Genomic DNA, 20,438 nt, shown 5'->3' on the forward strand with positions numbered 1-20,438 from the left:
ATTACCTGAAAGTAATCAAAGTCCACGAGGATTACACCGAATATGAAGTCACAGTGGAAGTGAATAAAGCTGAGGATGAGGCCGTATTGCCAAAAGAGGAGATTGAATTGAAATCCAAGCCTGACGACAATACAGAAGAGGAACTTAGTGCCTGTCTCAGAAAAGCTTTTATGTTAGAACCTGAAAGCGATCCGGAATGGTCGGATTCCGACGATAGTTCGGATGATGAAAGGTACGCAAATACGGACGAAAATGAATGTACTAACTCTCCCTATTGTGCAAAAGTAGCGTACTTAAGTGAATCTGATGTTGAGGGAGAAAGTAGTGGTGACTCTAGTGACGATGAATTTGCAGGTGTAAACGAAAGTGAATATACTTTTACTGAAAGAGGGTATGAGAAAATTAGTGACATTTTTCCAAAGAAAGATACAGTAAATAGAAGTGGGCAAAAACCGAATGAATTATTTAGTAATGTAATACAGGGGCATAATTTGCAGGAACCTCCAGATGATACTATACTGGGGCACGCCTTAATAAATGTTTTGAAGGAGTGTGAATTACAGGAACAGAAAGAACCACCTGATAAAATGATGGCAGAACAGGGAATGTTGTACCTTGCTAAAGACTTTGAAATTTCAAAACCTAAAAAGCCACCTGATGAAAGGAAACGTTGGCAAGATCTGAATGGCTTAGTGAAAGATGTAGAAAACAGGAGGCCTAAAAAGCCACCAGACTTAAGTGACTGTTTTATGAACACTAAAAGACTGCCTTGTTAATAAAGAGACTGGGGGCAGGATACTGTATTTGTATATATTATTAGTATTATGCATGACTTTATTATTACTGTATCTCTGTGTTACCTGAAAGTGAATTATTGTTTTGTTGATTTGGAGTCTGGGGCAGATTTATATCGGATTTTGAGAATGTCATGAACACATTACATCATGAAACTACAGGGTTTCCACCGGAAGAAATATTGTTAGACAGAAGTAGTAAAAGTTTAATTGAAGAAAAACTAGAGTTTCCACCTTGTACAAGTTTGGAATTGGATCAAAAGAAAGAATTGGTGATAAAAAGGGCAAAGCAAAAAGCTGAATCTAGATCTAAAAGACACAATAAAAATTTAAAAGTTTCGAAATTTAAAATTGGAGATTATGTTCTTTTAAAAACCCACGAAAAGTCTAGTGAATTAAACCATGAAATTTCGAAATTTAAATATATTTATAATGGACCATATATAATACAGAATATTCCACACGACAATGCTTACTACCTGATCTACCCAAAATCCAAAAGACCTTTAGGTGTAAGAAATATTGTGGACCTGAAACTGTATGTTCCTAGAAATGAGTGAGATAAAAATAATCAGAAAGCGACTGGCAATAAATGTGCTGTATCTTATGCTGAACCCAAGTTATTCTAAATGTAACTAATCTTTGTAAATGTCTGTATACCCTTGAAAGTGTGCTAATGTAGTTATGTGAGTTTCAGATTACCAATTGTACTGTAACTGTAAAAATATATGGAGAAAGGGACTGAAATGAAAGGATAAATGCTATCAGCCAGATAAAAGATGGGACTGTCAAAAATGAAAATGGGCAGTGTATGAACCATGATATGAAGGACTGCCAAATACCAATGAGGGCAGATAAATAGTCGATGGAAAATTGTAAATATGATCCAGGAGATGTGATAATATGAAGTGAAAAGGACTGCCCAAATCCGCACAATAGGCAGCAAATATGTGTAGTTAATTTTTTTGAATATATGTGTGTGTATTTTGTTTAGTAAGTAAGGAAATGGACTGCTATTCAAAGCAAGCAGCGACAAATTATCTTATAGTGTGTACAAAATATGCAATTGTTTTTGTTGTTAAATGTTTGTATTCCAAAATTTAAATTATTTCTTTGAGAAAATTAGAAGAATTAATTAAATTACTATTTTAGTAATGTTATGATGAGAAGTTGGACTGTGCAAAAGGCACTTGAGTAAATGATAAAAAATTATTCTGGAAGTGTTAAAAGAGTGTAAACTTATATACAGGGAGTAGAAGGACATATGTAGTGTAAACCTTTTGGACATTTAAGTAAAGATTCAGAACCACTGTATAATTGTAAGATTAAGTGTTCCCATAAAATTTGGACTTAAGCAAAATTTTCTGGAAACAGGGGCATGTGTAACGACAACTGTACATATAATAATTTTTTTTCTTTATGAATTTCTCTAAATTAGTGTGAAAAATGGTTGATTTAATTTCTTGCTCTTTTCGTGATGTTAAGGAAACTGAATGTTATTAATTATGTTAGATTTCAAATGATGTGATAATCAAAAGAAAGTGTACTTGATGTTAAAACTATTGTAAAATGTGGAAATTGTAATTTAAACACTTGGTCCATACGTAGGTAATGCATTAGGATATGTGTAGTAGAAAACCTGTGGTGAATACCCTACCTGTAGGGGAGTGGGAAAAGGTGGAGGCAGGCGAGCGCGGGAAAACGCACACTGGGCGCGGTTCGGCACAATGGGCTCAGTAGAAAGTCGGAGGCGAGCATCAGTAAGAGTCGGAGTGGTGAATTGGTCAGCTTTAGTTCAGTGGATTTTTCCGGGTCCAAACTTTGCCATATAACACGTCATTACTACGTGTTACTATGCTTGTACATGCACCCACTTGAACAAGGAAAAGCTCACTCATTGCCTAAGTAGGCTGGCGACCGAATCATTAATTATAGGTAGCATCTACTGTGTATACTTCTTGTCCATGCGAACGAGCAATTATGCTTTACATTTGCTTGATGCATCACTGTAGTTATTGACTGAGTACAAGTCCGATCTTGCTTCTATTAGGTACACGCGGTCAATTTATGTACTAAAATCCTTGGTTATAAGGTGAAGCCCGTGAACTTATTACAGTACAGGCTTTATACAGCTAACGCACGTCCGTTTATGGGCGGTAGTGTTACAAATGTAACAATATTATGAAAAGAGAAGTTGCTACTCACCATATAGCGGAGATGCTGAGTCGCAGATAGACTCAACAAAAAGACTGTCACAAATAAAGCTTTCGGCCCTTAAGGTCTTCATCAACAACAGATGTACACACACACACACACACACACACACACACACACACACACACACACACACACACACACACACACACAACTACAGTCTCAGGCATCTGAAACCACACTGTGAGCATAACGGGAGTGGTGACCGGGTGAGGACAAGGAGGAGGCTGGGGTGCGGAGGGGAAGGGGTAGCATCTCCACTATATGGTGAGTAGCAACCTTCCTTTTCATAATATTGTTACATGTCTATTTTATTTTATACCAGTATTATTTAATGTGCACAATTTCATTCAGTTGTAGTTTGGCTGCCATTTGAGCCAGTGGTGTTTTGCAAGTAATACTTTTGCAATTAAGTAGAAACAGACCCAGATGGGAGTAGCTTGCCTTTCTGCTCAATTAGGTAAGCAGCTGGAGCATCAAAGTGTCATGTCATTTACTATGGGGAAAAAAACTGCTTTGAGATTGTTTACCAATTTTAGTTAATGCTAACAAGAGTTACGAGTCTGATGCTCTGAAGGAACACTGGAACTATTCATATTTGTTTGCACCATGAAGCTTTGTTGCTGTCTTAATATGAGAATTTACAAAAATAAATAAATAAAATAAAACTAAAATGCTTTGAGCCCTTTGACAAAAAGGATCATAATGTACAAACAGGAATTCAGTAAGGTAATACTGAAACAGCAGATAAGGCTTGTTCTACGATGAAGAGGCTTACTTTTATTCACAACATACAGCCAGGTAAGAAAATTTGTCCAGCTTGCAAGACTGTGTCAAATAAATATCTGGAGGCAGTTTTGACAGCCTCATCATCACAGTGTAATGATGAACTCACACCAAATGAAGTGTTAACCACTGTCTTATCATCAGTACTCATCCCTGAGACAAGTAGTAAGCACCAGAGACAAAGGCTCAGTATATGAAGCAGAAAATTCTAAAAGCCACATAGTGGGATTGGAAATCACATTACAAATGCTATGGTTGTAAAATGGCAAACTGAACAAGCAAGTAAAAGCAAGCAATGTGGAAACCGGGTTGACTATGCATATTTGTTGACTGAACTGAAGGGCAAGATAGGGGAATCCAATCATAAAGATCAGATACAAATTTTAACCTTGGCACCCAAATTCTGGGCAAAGAGAAACAGCAAGACATTCTGGAGTACCAGCAAGAAAAGTAAAGTGTGCTCAAAAGCTTAAGACAGAGAAGGATATGCTAGCACTCCCTGAAAATTGACAAGAACATACATGCAGAAAAGATTGTTGCTCTGCAATTTAAGAGAAATGTATGCACGATGCAGGAATCCAGCTTTATACACTCACATGCAAATTCATTTTAATGACCCCCAAAAAAGCAACAAGAGCTGGGTTCCAGCACAGCACGTTATTGTAATTAAGCTATATCAGTGACATCTCTTGACTGGCAGTACAGTTTTCATCATGTTATTCAACAGCAAATTAATGAAACCTGTACAAATTTCAAGTATCTTGGAGTAAACATAAGCTTAGGATTCTAAAAGAGACCTCTTCCAGCTTCGGGCAAGGACACTTAAATGTATCATAAGGCTGAGACCCTGTGGAAACAAACCCCTATCACGCTTGGGATCAAGTGTAAAGAACCCCTTACCAGGCAGAAACTAGCCTGAGGCTGCTGCTGCACAGCAATGAAAGAAATATGCAGTGGTTAAACCATCATGGACTATAGCAACACATTTATAGAAGTTACACTACTGGCCATTAAAATTGCTACACCAAGAAGAAATGAAGGTGATATCAACAGGTATTCATTGGACAAATATATTACACTAGAACTGACAAGTGATAACATTTTCACGCAATTTGGTTGCATAGATCCTGAGAAAACAGTACCCAGAACAACCACCTCTGGCTGTAATAACGACCTTGATACGCCTGAGCATTGAGTCAAACAGAGCTTGCATGGAGTGTACATGTACAGCTGCCCATGCAGCTTCAACACAATGTCACAGTTCATCAAGAGTAGTGACTGGCGTATTGTGACGAGCCAGTTGCTCGGCTACCATTGACCAGACGTTTTCAATTGGTGAGAGATCTGGAGAATGTGCTGGCCAGGGCAGCAGTTGAACATTTTCTGTATCCAAAAAGGTCCGTACAGGACCTGCAACATGCAGTCGTGCATTATCCTGCTAAATGTAGGGTTTCGCAGGGATCGAATGAAGGGTAGAGCCACGGGTCGTAACACATTTGAAATGTAACATCCACTGTTCAAAGTGTCGTCAATGCGAACAAGAGGTGACCGCGACGTGTAACCAATGGCACCCCATACCATCACGCCAAGTGATACGCTCGTATGGCGATGACGAATACATGCTTCCAATATGCGTTCACTGCGATGTCGCCAAACACAGATGCGACCATCATAATGCTGTAAACAGAACCTGGATTCATCCGAAAAAAATGACGTTTTGCCATTCATGCACCCAGGTTCGTCGTTGAGTACACCATCGCAGGCGCTTCTGTCTGATGGAGTGTCAAGGGTAACTGCAGCCATGGTCTCCGAACTGATAGTCCATGCTGCTGCAAAGGTCGTCGAACTGTTCGTACAGATGGTTGTTGTCTTGCAAACGTCCCCATCTGTTGACTCAGGGATCGAGACGTGGCTGCACGATCCGTTACAGCCATGCGGATAAGATGCCTGTCATCTCGACTGCTAGTGATACGAGGCCGTTTGGATCCAGCACGGCATTCCCTATTACCCTCCTGAACCCATCGATTCCATATTCTGCTAACAGTCATTGGAGCTCAACCAACGCGAGCAGCAATGTGGCGATACCATAAACCGCAATCACGATAGGCTACAATCCAACCTTTATCAAAGTCGGAAATGTGATGGTACACATTTCTCCTCCTTACATGAGGCATCACAACAATGTTTCACCAGGCAATGCCGGTCAACTGCTGTTTGTGTATGAGAAATCAGTTGGAAACTTTCCTCATGTCAGCATGTTGTAGGTGTCGCCACTGGCGCCAACCTTGTGTGAATGCTCTGAAAAGCTAATCATTTGCATATCACATCATCATCTTCCTGTCGGTTAAACTTCGTGTCTGTAGCAAGTCATCTTCATGATGTAGCAACTTTAATGGCCAGTAGTGTACCATCAGTACGGTAAAGTTCTACATGAGCTGCAAAGTATATAAACACAAAATACGCTGTACTTCAAACCAGGATTAAAATAGCACATCAATAGTATTACAAAATAGAAACACACATTCAAACTTCTCATTAACATGAATCACCTTTCAAAAAAATTCATGTGTACTGCTATGAACTTCATCAAAATTTACACACTGTAACAATGGTGTAAAACTCGAGAACAATTTATTGGGTGTGTATGGTGCAGCTCTTCTGCAACAATTTTAACTACTATTGTCTCCAGTGCCTTGCAAGTCATGACAAAGGACAGCTAGGTTTTATTTATTTATTTTGTAGTTTTTCCAGTTCTTCTGACTCAAGCTCGCTTTCTGTTTATCAGGACTTTTGGTATTACCTTTCCCAGAGAGTGCTAAACAATTGCAAAACATAACAAAATAAATCAGATTTAAGTACCAAAGGAATATGGGACACATTTTCTCTATGCCTTCTCCTTGTTGCTGCTTTTCTGCGCCTTATACACTGGCATTCCAAAAACAAATCAATTTTTTTTAGGTAGTTTGGAACATGGCCTTTCTAGTGAAAATGCTTTAAAGGTGTTTGGAAAGAATACTTTTTGTAAAAGTGAACTAAAAATACACGTTTTTGGCATTTTTATAAAAAGCATCAGCTTTGTGCTTGATTTATAAACTATTGTAAAGCAGTAGAAGAATGAAATTTTGTATTCCAAGATCTTGTGTAAAGTTTCATGTTTGTCATGCACTTACTTCCAGGGATATAAAAACCTAAACTTCAAATTTTTTTCAATCTGTTATTTTTTCGACCTACTTTGCTTCAGATTACCCATACACAAATTGCCCACGAAATCTTTATTGTTTCACTTAACAAGTGCAAAAGTTTGTCCAACACGGTCTACTTTTGCTTCTTTCAAGGAAACACTGATAGAGCTATTATGTCTCAAAGTTCCAGAAAACTCAGTGGTACATTGTTGAAAGCCACACTATGAGACTAAAAAAATGACTTTCTCTGCAAGTACTGAATTGGTGGTCTTTACCAATGTTTACTGGGTACATGTGGGAATTTTCACACAAAATTTCATCTAAATCCAGATGGTCATGTGCGAATCTGTAGACCACTTGGCATGGAAGTAAAAAGTAGTTAATTTGACTTGAAGAGTGAATGGTGTAGGCGACAGAGTAACTTCCACAGAATCCAGGTTGCTATGAACAGCACTGAAGGTGGCAGTAGTGGAACCTGATCTCACAAATGAAATTTCTAATATCCTTTCAAAACTGAGCTGCCAAATTTAAACTGTCAACAGCCATATCAATGTCCATACTAATAATTAGGTGAGAAGATTGAAGAAGTAGAAAAGTTTGTAAATTATACTGGTGGCCATTGTAAAGTTAGTGTGTTAGCTCTGAAAGAGAAAGTGGTATCGTCCAAAAAGTAATTGAGACAATTCCAAGAAAAAAATGGCTCTGAGCACTATGGGACTCAACTGCTGAGGTCATTAGTCCCCTAGAACTTAGAACTAGTTAAACCTAACTAACCTAAGGACATCACAAACATCCATGCCCGAGGCAGGATTCGAACCTGCGACCGTAGCGGTCTTGCGGTTCCAGACTGCAGCGCCTTTAACCGCACGGCCACTTCGGCCGGCCAGACAATTCCAAGAGGAAGCATGTTCAAAAATTTTCCTTAGTATTGGGTACAATATGTGGTCAAATATGCCAATGAAATCTTTTTACAGGGATGGGAATTTTTGCACCCAATAGACTTTATGCAAAATTGTAAGGCAACATCCTTCCTAAAAGAGTAGTGAAGTAAAATGCAAATCTGTAAAATAATTTCTTGAGGGAGAAGCACTGGCTTTAGCTAACCACATAATTGTCAAAACTTAACACTTGATGAGTTTAAAAAGGAATTTTTTGAAAAAGTTCTGATCAGAATCAGAGCAGGCTACGATCTAGAGTGAGCTTCCAAATGTAATACACTAATAGAGATCAGAAGTGACGTATGAAATAATTTTGCAAAACTCAGTTGAAAAGTTTGGTACACTTAAATCAACTTTTTGATGAATTAACACAGACTCTCATGTTAAAGAGGACATTACCTGAAAGGATACGCTGAGGTTTTGTTTATGGAGGAAATGATTAAGTTGAACAATTTTTGAAACATATGGACAAACTGGATAGGGAATTTGATTGAGGAAATAAACAAAACTTCGACTTTGGGAGAAAAAAACTGGACGGATGGTAAACTTAATAAACAAGGGATTAGTAAAGGCTATAATTACCAAAATAATTATGCAGAAAGGTGACCTATACGAGGGAATCAGTACTCCAATAGACAGAAATGGTAATAATGATTTTGAAGGGAGCACTATCAATCCCAATAACCATATAAGCTCAATGAAGCAAGAAATAACTCGTTAAACTGAGGACCTCTCTGTTGGCAGTTCACAATGGGAGAGTATGTGATGGTTTTAATATAGGGACCAAATGAAGAAATAATTGCTAAAGTCAGAATTGTGACTGCAAAGAAGTGAAAGTGTTTCAGATAAGCAAAACTGCCAGGTGAGGGATTTTGTAAAGTGTTTTATATGGTACTTATAAAATCAAAAAGATAAAGAAAGAATGGTTGATGAGTTGTTTAGAGGAAGTGTGCTGTTCAATCAATCACCAGGGTGGGGGGGGGGGGGGGGGGGGGTGAGTGAGGGGAATGAATGAATTAGGAACCAGGAATGCAAAACATGTATGGAGGGATTGAGGAAATAGAAGTACATGAGAAGGATGAGGGCATGATAAGCAATGGGATAACTAATACTTTTGTGGTGGGATAATGGTTCAAACAAAGATTCAGAAAAGTTGAGAAATGGAGACAAAGACGACGAAGAGACAGGTTATTATATTGGCTTAAATAAAGAATTTTTGTCAGGCAATGAACAGAGTGAAATCTCAGATATGGTGAATTTGTTAAATGCCATGGAAGATTATGGAGAAGATACATGTTATCATAAGTCTGTGGTGCTGGAAATGACAGAGTATCAAGGTGTCGGTGCAGCTGAAGAGCCTTTAGCTGCTGAACAAAACTCACAATGTATAAGAACAGATGTTACAACAGGATAAAATGAAAAGTTTCTTTATAAAATTTAGTGGAGCATTGGAAAAATGTCTTTTAGTAATTCCTTTTGATAAAAGTTGACTGTTATAAAGAAACAACCATATTCCCATATTCAGAGTGTTCTCTTGTGGGGGATGTTAACTAGGACAAAAATGAGCCCCTGATGAATTTGTCATCATTTTTCAACTGCAAACAATACACTAATCTCACGAATCTACTGTCTAATGATCTACATCCATTTTTTTACCTACTGTCTGAAATTCAGGTTTTTGAATCATCACTTCTTACAATGAAAACAATAAAACCGAAACTAGAGTGAGACAACAGCAAACGCGAAACAATATACGTATCATGTCATGTTTATATTCGTATTATCCTTATGCCTAAAAGCGATACAGTCAGAAATGAAGCAGGGCAAGTGACTAGATTTTTAAATCTAAGATGACTAATTTCTGTGCAGAATGTAATGTACTAAAGAGGCGTCTGCAAAGATTTTCAAACGGAGAAAAATTTTCGACAAACTCTCGTTCAGAACATCTTCTATCATACGCAGTCTATTATTTGGTTCTTGTTGATCATTATCAAAGAAAGCAGCAGTGGAAGTAACAACAAATAGCAGTCTCTTGCCATTGTTTCGCTAATGAGACGATTCCTCTCTTTCTTTTTTAATTGTAAGCGCGATAGCGTGCACAAAAGCAAGCCATGCCGCGAGCGGCAACAAGCCGTAAACACTCATTATCTGAATGTGACAAACAATGCATGACACAGAACAGTAATGCATTTTCAGATTAGAGTGACGAAAACACCTATAACAAAGAGAACGGCACTTATCAGATCAAAGAAAAAAAGCAATTAATTCAAACCAGATGAAGCACTTGAAAAAGGGAGGATACCCGTATAAATACGGACGGAGCGCCTGACGCATAGCAATGGCTACCTGTAAAGCTGAACTGCTAAGCTTACGACTCGAACCAAACTACTATAGCTGTATCGTCATTCATTCGACCTAAATTGTGTCTCATATTTGAATGTACCAACTTTGTTTTGATTTGGAGGTGCGGCCTAAAACTTTTCTCTCCCCTTGAATTTCGAGTCTCAAATTTCAGGTGCGGCTTAGATTCGGGAAAATTTTTTTTCCTCAATTTTGAGTCTCATTTTTCAGGTGCGGCTTAGATTTGAGTAAATACGGTAATTTCCTTAAGAATTCTGCCATTCTAAACAGACTGAGATGTTATACTGACCAGTAAAAATGGAAGTAGGAGTTCAAAAGAGCATGGACATTGCTTGCAATCAAACACAAAATTGCTCTATGTAAGAGGCCAACAGGAAGTGCTATTGTTCTTTCCCCCAAGTAACTTCTGTTTGATCAATACTAACACTAATCATATATACATATGCTGTAAAATGACTCACTCACTCCACAGCATTTTGATAAAAGAATTGTTCAAATGATCTATGGAACATGTCACTAACTAACTAACTAACTAACTAACGAGGGTCATCCATCTCCAGGTTCTAATTGATGTGATTAATGACAGCTTGCTCCTAATGTAGAAAAATGTACATTAATGTGGATGAGTAGGAAAAACAATCCTGTATTGTTTGAATACAGCAATGTGCCACTTGATACATCAATTAAATATCTAGCCATAATGTTGCAGGTTGACAGTAGGGAAGGTGAATGCTCAACTTAGCTTTATTGGAAGAATTCTGAGACAGCGTAAGTCATCTATACAAGAGACAGTGTATAGAACACTTGAGCGACACTGTGGTGACATGTCAATGTGGCTCCTCCCTCCCCCATAGGACGGAGGTTATACAGGCCTGCACCAATTACTCCCCAAAGTACGAAGTGGATGTAGGCTCTTCAGCTACAAGCAAGATGACTCCACCATCTTGGGAAGAAGGGATGCAGTATCTGCTCCTACATTTTGAAGGGACAGCAACTGCACGTACACCTGTGTCCTGCAAATGATCTGGCCTCAAGCATCATCCACTTCTTGTACACACATCCACAAGTGAGCAATGATGATAACAGTTCCAGGCAGCAAGCCAGCACAACAACAAATACAATGCTGTTTGTTATTGCTGGAAACTCAAGATACCAACACTGCAGGCGCTACTCTTGGCATCTGGCTGTGTTCCAGTTTACATCAGGAGCCGACACCTCCATGGAACTATTTCCCTCCACAAGTCACATGCCTGAAAATAGTCCGCATTGTATTCCTTTGCTTCAGCAGTACTGAAGTCAGTGCACTGTCTCCAACAAGCCAGTCATTGCAGGAATTATACCAAGCAATTCCACCGAATGCTCCGCGGTCTTCATTCAGAGTAGCTCCTCACTGGTGCCGACTTCTGCAAATCTAATTAATCCCTCTTTCAGCGGACTCTCACTCACAGACCTAGCCTTTGGCTATGCCTCACTGTTAAGCTTGCATCACGCATCGTCAATGGAGTTATCAGCCTGCTGGTATCTCCTCTAGTAACTCCATAAGTGGTTACTCGCTAAGTCTTCCTGTGACAAACATAAACTCTACAGTTGTGTCATAATGTTATTTCTTCCTGTAATTCTGTGTTGAATAAATGTGTTATTACTTCCAGTCTACTTGACTGCTGTCTGTAGCACACCCTAGTCCATAAAATAGATCATACAGTTGATAAGCTATTAAATGAGAGATAGCTGCCATATTGGAGAGTGAGAAATAATTGGGACCCTGTAAACTGGGCAGTTCAGTGTAGTAAATAACTTATGACATCTGTCATGACAATGGCTGTGCACATGGGAGGGGGAAAACACACAACTATCTCCACACTGTAGCACAGAGATGCATTGCCCCACACAAAATACCTTTCCTAGTTCTGCATCACAGAAGACTGGGATTAGCATGAGTATTTTGATACTGATAACTGATCCTCGACACACAGTTCAAGGTTTTTTTCAACTCCTTAATCAAGATACATGTTGATACGTATGATGAGCGGCGTTAGATTTCATAGATAGGATAATATTTGCTTAACTCTTTCAGTCACCTGATTTGGGAAGACTGAGCATATTTGTAATGCTGTTAAGAGGAATGTAGGCACTCTGGACCAATCATTACAACTTATGGGCAGAAGATCGGCATCATTTATTTATTCACTGTTGTTTTGTGGGGCCATACTATAAATTGCCAGCCTGCTCATGAAGTAATGAGGTGTCAAATACAACAAAGTCAATTTATTGTCAATGTGCACTAAACTTCAACCTGCATTTTTGTTTGTTATGGGGAGAGTATTATACAAGAAGTTTTTCTGAATCATCAGATTCTTATTTCACTAGGATAGATAGGCAGATCTGGAATTAATGTCAGATGTTTTCAGTAGCACATTTTAAATGTCAGTGATCCTTCTGCATGAAGAGTTCAACAGTTTGCAAGCTTCCGAAATGGAACGAGTTAATATGCTGGAGGAACTATATATGTGAAGGTTTTGTACATTCTTTAGTCACATCAATTGAATGACTATGACATTTCCTTAAAATACGTCATTACAATTTTTTTCTAATATTACTGTCTATGTGTAACTGACTTCTCGTTGCTAGCAGTGACACAACCTGAAACCTATCGAATACTGCTCAAACATGGAAAGTTGCAAGGGAGTGGGGTGCTCAGTTTCACTTAAGTAAGAAGCAGGGAATTCGGAAACTGGTACCTACAAGAAGGAAAACATTTTTAAACACGAGGAATTTTATGGTTCAACAGTTTGTAGTTGGCAGTTTGTGCTTCAAAATGTTACTAGTTCAACACACACTGCTAAAGTCTCATTTTTAATTAAAACTAATATGTTACATAGATATCATCTAATCAATTTACCTTGCAGTTTAACTTACGCAATACATACAAAAGAAATACTTTTATCTGTTGACAACCCACTTAAAATACAATTTAAATGTTTGAATACTCAGTTTACTCCATTTCATGCTGAAGAAAAAAAGACATGTTTGAAGGAACTCACTCATATTGTGCTTAACTTAATTTCACAGATTACCGTTAATATGCTTATAAGTTGGAAGCCATGAGCTCACACATGTTGAAGGCTCTAGAACGCACATGTTAAATAGATAATGCAAAGCTAATTTGTACAATAACATGTGTTACTTTTAAAATTTCCTTCCTGATTTAAAATATTTTACAAATGTTTTCAGAAAGTCACGGTATACCTGTCAAACACTCACCAACATTTTGAGTCACAACAGCATGATTCCAATTCAACGACCCAAAAACACAATTAGCTGCATCAATTAGTCTCTTTCGTGCCTCATCAAAAGTGTTTTTCTTCTTTTCCACAGGTTCCGGCAGTTGCTCAAAAACTATTTTAGCTGCTAATTCATCTAGCTCATCCTCTGGGCCCTCCATCTATAAAAAAAAGTTATAGAAGCTGCAATATTATCAAAAAAATTATCATCAGCAGATACAAATACACACTGTTCTTTTAATGATAATGTCCACTTTTTCTGCTGTTCCTTCACCACCAGACGCACTGCCTACAAAGTCTCTGAAGCATACTCAAAAGAAATTTTACACCACCTGCATATTTACAAATGTGTGGGGGCTTAGACTCAAGAGAAGCAGGGAGTGAAAGAATAATACTACCTTAACTATGAAATAACACCAAAATAAGAAAAAAAGGGCAGCCAGTTGAAAAGTGGGAATCTGTGAAACAAAAATCTGCTTTGGTTAACATTAAAAACAGTAATGCTTCATCCCATGCATTGTAACATATTTGATCCTCAGCATGCTGTCCACAGTGTGTTGAGATGTTGCTCCGTAAGCCTACCCCACCCTTCAACGGCAGCTCTCCTGTGGTCACCCAGAGTGCGAGGAACGTTCCTGCAGTGCCACACTGATAGTCTCAATTGGTCCCAAGCACACTCAATCTGGTTCATGTCAGCTGATATTGCTGGCCATTGTATTACAGTTGTTTGGGCCTCCTGGAAGAAGGTGTTCATAAGTTGGATGCCATGAGCTCACACATGTTGAATGCTGCGGCCAAAAGCTGTGTGTAAGCGTGTTTTAAATGGGTCTGTCTGCGACTTAATGTGCCTTCTTCATGGTAAGTAGCAATCTAGCTTATCCTACACTGTTGATATTCCTACGTGGAGTTTCCATTGTTTGATTTTGCTATAAATTATAACCAAACGTTAAAAAGTTTTCTTTGCTAAAGTTCCTTCTCATAAGGGTTTTCAAACTTGAGATGTTCCTGCCTGTCTGTGGTTGCTCAATGAACAATTTAGATAATAGACTTAGAAGCAAGACCTGTCCCATACAACATCCCACAACCACGTATTCCAGTCTAGTCACAAGCATCAACCATACCATCAAAGGCAGGGCTACCTGCTAATGCAGTCATGTGATCTACAACTAAGCTGCAACCACTGTGCTGTGTTCTACATGGGCATGACAACCAACAAGCTGTCTGCCTGTATGAATGGCCACTGACAAATTGTGGCCAAGAGAAGCTGGACCACCCAGTTACTTAGCACACTTCCGAACACAACATTCTTCAGTTCAATGACTGCTTCACAACCTGCACCACCTGGATCCTTCCTACCAACACCAGCTAAGCCAAACTGCACAGATGAGAACTGTCCCTGCAATATACTCTGCATTCCCATGACCCTTCTGTCCTCAGCCTTTGTTAGTCCCTATCCTTCACCCACCCCTTCCCTGGGCCCACTCCACCAGCTCACAGTCTTCTGTTCCAAAGCTACTGGTATGTCAGTCATACCACCATTTATTCAACAGCTTTGTTTTCAGCACCCTGCATTGACTCACATGCAACAGATTCCACAGCAGCTCCAATAAATCCTGCTTACTTGTTGATTTTACAAGGTGGGTGTGGCATATTCATCATGGCACACATTGTTTCTGCTGCAGTGTGCCCTTTGCCAGTAGCTCTCAATCCATAAAACCACCTAACATTAACTTCAAAATAATTATCTTTACACTTATCAGAATTCCAAAATGAATGAGTATATTTACAACTGGCACAATTAATGATAAGTTTCCTAGCTAGTCCATTTGATACCTCACTGTCTTCATGTAACCATATCATGTTTGTTTTGAGAAAACTGTACATCACAATGTTTTATTTTAATCTTCGAAGCACTAATGGGTGTTTCTCTAGATACTGACGAGTTTGCCAGTATTTCATTGTCTGTAACTTCACATACCGCATGTTGAACACACAATGTTTCCCTTTATTCAAAAATCTATTACCATGAAACCCATGTTTCTTAAAAACACTTCGTTTTGATGTCATACTTTACTTTGAGAGATTTACCAATCTATTCAACACTTTTCCCCAGAAAAACATTAGCACTTCGACATACAACACTTGTATATACTATGAAACGATATGATACTGTTTTTGACAGTGCTACCAATACAGTTATTTAACCTTTATAACACAGCAATCCACAGCCTTCTACATAAAAAATTACTGATTTTATTAGATCTTGAAGTAATGCTCATAAAAAATTTTAACATTTTCAACCAGTGTAGATTATATTCAAAAATATAAAATAAAATACTTCCCATGTGAGTTTATAAGTGATTTATATATATATATATATATATATATATGTGTGTGTGTGCGAGTGTATACCTGTCCTTTTTTCCCCCTAAGGTAAGTCTTTCCGCTCCCGGGATTGGAATGACTCCTTACCCTCTCCCTTAAAACCCACATCCTTTCATCTTTCCCTCTCCTTCCCTCTTTCCTGACGAAGCAACCGTTGGTTGCGAAAGCTAGAATTTTGTGTGTATATTTGTGTTTTTTTGTGTGTCTATCGACCTGCCAGCGCTTTTGTTTGGTAAGTCCCATCATCTTTCTTTTTAGATATATATATATATATATATATATAAAAGAAAGATGATGAGACTTACCAACCAAAAGCGCTGGCAGGTCGATAGACACACAAACAAACACAAATATACACACAAAATTCAAGCTTTCGCAACAAACTGTTGCCTCATCAGGAAAGAGGGGAAGGAGAGGGAAAGACGAAAGGATGTGGGTTTTAAGGGAGAGGATAAGGAGTCATTCCAATCCCGGGAGCGGAAAGACTTACCTTAGGGGGAAAAAAGGACAGGTATACACTCGCACACACACCCATATCCATCCACACATACAGACACAAGCAGACATATTTAAAGACATATATATATATATATATATAACAAAGATGATGTGACTTACCAAATGAAACTGCTGGCAGGTCGACAGACACACAAACAAACACAAACATACACACTACCCTCTGGCTCCTACCCTTGTAACCGCCCCCAGTGTAAAACCTGTCCCATGCACCCTCCCACCACCACCTACTCCAGTCCTGTAACCCGGAAGGTGTACACGATCAAAGGCAGAGCCACGTGTGAAAGCACCCACGTGATCTACCAACTGACCTGCCTACACTGTGACGCATTCTATGTGGGAATGACCAGCAACAAACTGTCCATTCGCATGAATGGACACAGGCAGACAGTGTTTGTTGGTAATGAGGATCACCCTGTGGCTAAACATGCCTTGGTGCACGGCCAGCACATCTTGGCACAGTGTTACACCGTCCGGGTTATCTGGATACTTCCCACTAACACCAACCTATCCGAACTCCGGAGATGGGAACTTGCTCTTCAATATATCCTCTCTTCCCGTTATCCACCAGGCCTCAATCTCCGCTAATTTCAAGTTGCCGCCACTCACACCTCACCTGTCATTCAACAACATCTTTGCCTCTGCACTTCTGCCTCGACTGACATCTCTGCCCAAACTCTTTGTCTCTAAATATGTCTGCTTGTGTCTGTATATGTGTGGAGTCCTTTTTTCCCCCTAAGGTAAGTCTTTCCGCTCCCGGGATTGGAATGACTCCTTACCCTCTCCCTTAAAACCCACATCCTTTCGTCTTTCCCTCTCCTTCCCTCTTTCCTGATGAGGCAACAGTTTGTTGCGAAAGCTTGAATTTTGTGTGTATGTTTGTGTTTGTTTGTGTGTCTGTCGACCTGCCAGCACTTTCATTTGGTAAGTCACATCATCTTTGTTTTTAGATATATTTTTCCTACGTGGAATGTTTCCCTATATATATCATTTTGTTCAGAAAATTGCAAATTCTGTAATGAAATAAAAATCCTAAAATGTGAAAAGAAATTTTTTTCTGTTCTAACTCCTCTTAAAAGTGATGAGGGTAGTCTGAGAAGGCCATCACTTGAGACGTTGAGGGCCCATATGAGGATCCTGAGTAAGTGTTGCAATGTCTTTGGCCCATCACAGCAACAGCTGGCATCAAAGTAGGCTGCAGAGAGGGGGACAGTAGTTCCAGCACTGAGAGTGACTGCATTGGAGATGTCCCCACAGCCTAGTTGATGCAATCTGACACAGAGCAGGTGTAAGTGGCGAAAGAGGCATATAACTGCCATGTTCACCGAAAAGTGGTCGATGTCACAAAGATCATCATGCAGTGACAATTGTAGGAAAGCCTTGAGAACAGGGGAAGAGTTTGTAATTTCAGTAGCTGAAAAGGTGTCATGCGTGGCACTGAAGTGGGCAGGCATACCATCACTGAGGAGAAACAAATCAAAATTGGAAAGAAGCTGAAGGCCCCTACCGCAACAAGTGGCACTTCCTGACAGGGGGCAATGCACAGTGGAATTCCTAAGTGGGAGTAAAGGGAAGGAGAGTTGTTGAATTAAGGAGGTCATCTCAATGTAACTTCCCTGCCTAGAAGTAAATAAACAATATAAATCACAATTGCTGGAAATGTTTCCTCTTGCACTGCTAATGCTTCAAAAATGGTGTGGAGGGGAATCCACACACTAAAGATATATGTGCAAACCAGAGTACAGACCCCTTCAGATGCTCTCACAGGGCCAGTATGGATCTGACACAATGCACAGTAATCTCAAAAACTTGGAAAATGGTCATCAGTGAAGTGTACTTCTTGGAGAGTAACAGGGATCACAGAACAAGAGGAAAATAATTGCAGTTCCAGCAGGAGACAGTAACAGCCATTGCAGTTCAATTGGATCATCATACTGAGGGTGAACTGGTTAGGTCAGAAGGAGCTACGACAGGTCAAGTACCAATATCACTGTGAGGCTGGAACAACACCAACAAACATCAGTTCAGAGTTTGATGGCATGGGAGGATCTGGCATCTCTGAGGTCACCAGTGTATCCCTCTCCCAAGGTTTCTTCTTCTTCTTCTTCTTCTTCTTCTCTTTAACAACTTAATATTGGAAGCTGTCACAATGCAATTCTTACCACCTTAGGGAATGCAGGTGAGAAAACATAATTAAATTTTATATATGTAAAGCGAATTGATTTAAATTTATGTACTTAATTTTCATATTATGAGAACTGTTTATTGCATGAATGTTTGTTTTCTTTGTTCAATGTTGAGGCCAATGGCGACACAACATGCCGACATTCAGGGTCTTCGCTTTTGCAGCCAGAAATGCTGAACCACCCACCAGCGCAGCCAGTGATAGTGAGAAGATCTTACCAGCAACTGCTGCAAAACCCTGGTTCCATTGGACATTAATTGATACTATGGTAATTCAAGACAAAAAGAAAATGAACCATAACTGTAATTAAACTGTAATGATGTAGTAGTGGTCTGGGGCTGGCTGCTACTAATGATGTACGTATTGTGTATGTCTATCTAATTAGAAGGCAATAAACTTTTACAGAGCTGAAAGTTACTTTTACACTGTACTTACTTAATCTATCCACAAGAAAGAATAAACAACAGGTTACACACTGTTCATATATTCAAGTATTATTATTATTATTAGTAGTAGTAGTAGTATGGTTCAAATGGCTCCGAGCATTATGCGACTTAACTTCTAGGTCATCAGTCGCCTAGAACTTAGAACTAATTAAACCTAACTAACCTAAGGACATCACACACCTCCATGCCCGAGGCAGGATTCGAACCTGCGACCAGAGCGGTCGCTCGGCTCCAGATTGTAGCGCCTAGAACCGCACGGCCAGTAGTAGTAGTAGTTTGAGAGTATGATCACAGTCTAAGATAATTAAATTTTTGTACAAATTTCACCTATGTACAGAATCTTTGTCTTGTTATCAACTAAACTTCAATTCCTAAGGCAACAAGTGAACTGATCTCCCCTCCCTCATTCTGATACAAAGGATCTGCAAGTTTAACAAAGAAATATTTCACTACTACACTTCAATAATTTGACATGGCTTGTATTCCGGTTACATGAAAAGCTAGCATGGTTGAATTGATTTACTGATGGTCAACTAATCTAAACACAATTCTTCAGACAAGAAGTGTAACACTGTACTGATGATCTTGCAAGGGATTATCAACTGTGGGTGTAGGAAAGGAAGGTGAGTGGACAGCTCTGAGACCCACAGCCTCTGGCTCCTTCAGCCACTGGCTGGCACTTTTTGCTGATCTTGGATTTCTGGAGAGATAGTTCCCGAATGGGAGCTATCACTAGCATAGGAAATTGTGCTTCTCTGGTGGGATACATGGAGACATTCCTGAAAATGTTGCCGCAGGAACCACAAGAAGGAAGTTCCTATCTTCTCCATAGTCCAGTTCATTTGTGGAACTACAAAAGGTTGATGCCAACAACCTGGGCATAGCAGTGGCACAGTCAATATCAGTGGGACTCGATACAATCATATTTTTCACAAGCTCCAAGACATAAGTTTTTTTACTGCTTGATTAGGATTGCACACTTCAGGGATCAGGGAAAATGGTAGGCTGACAACTGACAAAGACAGTTGTAGTGCACGTGATGAAGTTTTGTGAAGCAGCTCGCCAGTCTCCCAATATCGGGTTGTGTGTAAACTGGGAAGTCATATGCCCATAGTAGTGGTATTTAAAGCACAATTTTTACCTTCTCTGGAAGTTAAGCCCCTGTCATATGTGAGGATGACTGCACCAGTTCCAACTTTGTTGTCTGGCAGGCTTTGATGTACACGCTGTATGGAGTGAATCCCTCCCCTACCCAAGTGTTCGAAAGTTTAATCCCTGTACCACATTGATGTTCTTATGGGGTATTGTAGTAACAGGTACATCACCACCAACTTTTTTACAACACAGGAA

The 20,438-nt window shown here is 39.3% G+C and overlaps 1 protein-coding gene across 4 annotated transcripts in view; it reads right to left on the reverse strand.

The window, feature by feature from the left end:
• The window catches only part of LOC126263696 (DNA repair protein RAD52 homolog), an 83,634-nt gene that overhangs the window by 37,415 nt on the left and 25,781 nt on the right, over positions 1 to 20,438 (reverse strand). For 3 of the 4 annotated variants that reach the window (XM_049960825.1, XM_049960826.1, XM_049960824.1), the window contains exon 2: positions 13,537 to 13,717. In XM_049960825.1, coding sequence (XP_049816782.1) covers positions 13,537 to 13,717 — 181 coding nt within the window. Of the gene's footprint in view, positions 1 to 13,536; positions 13,718 to 20,438 lie in introns of those variants that run through there. The other variant, XM_049960827.1, reaches the window with a different exon arrangement.

This window comes from Schistocerca nitens, chromosome 6 (assembly GCF_023898315.1).
Source record: "Schistocerca nitens isolate TAMUIC-IGC-003100 chromosome 6, iqSchNite1.1, whole genome shotgun sequence".
Lineage (NCBI taxonomy): Eukaryota > Metazoa > Arthropoda > Insecta > Orthoptera > Acrididae > Schistocerca > Schistocerca nitens.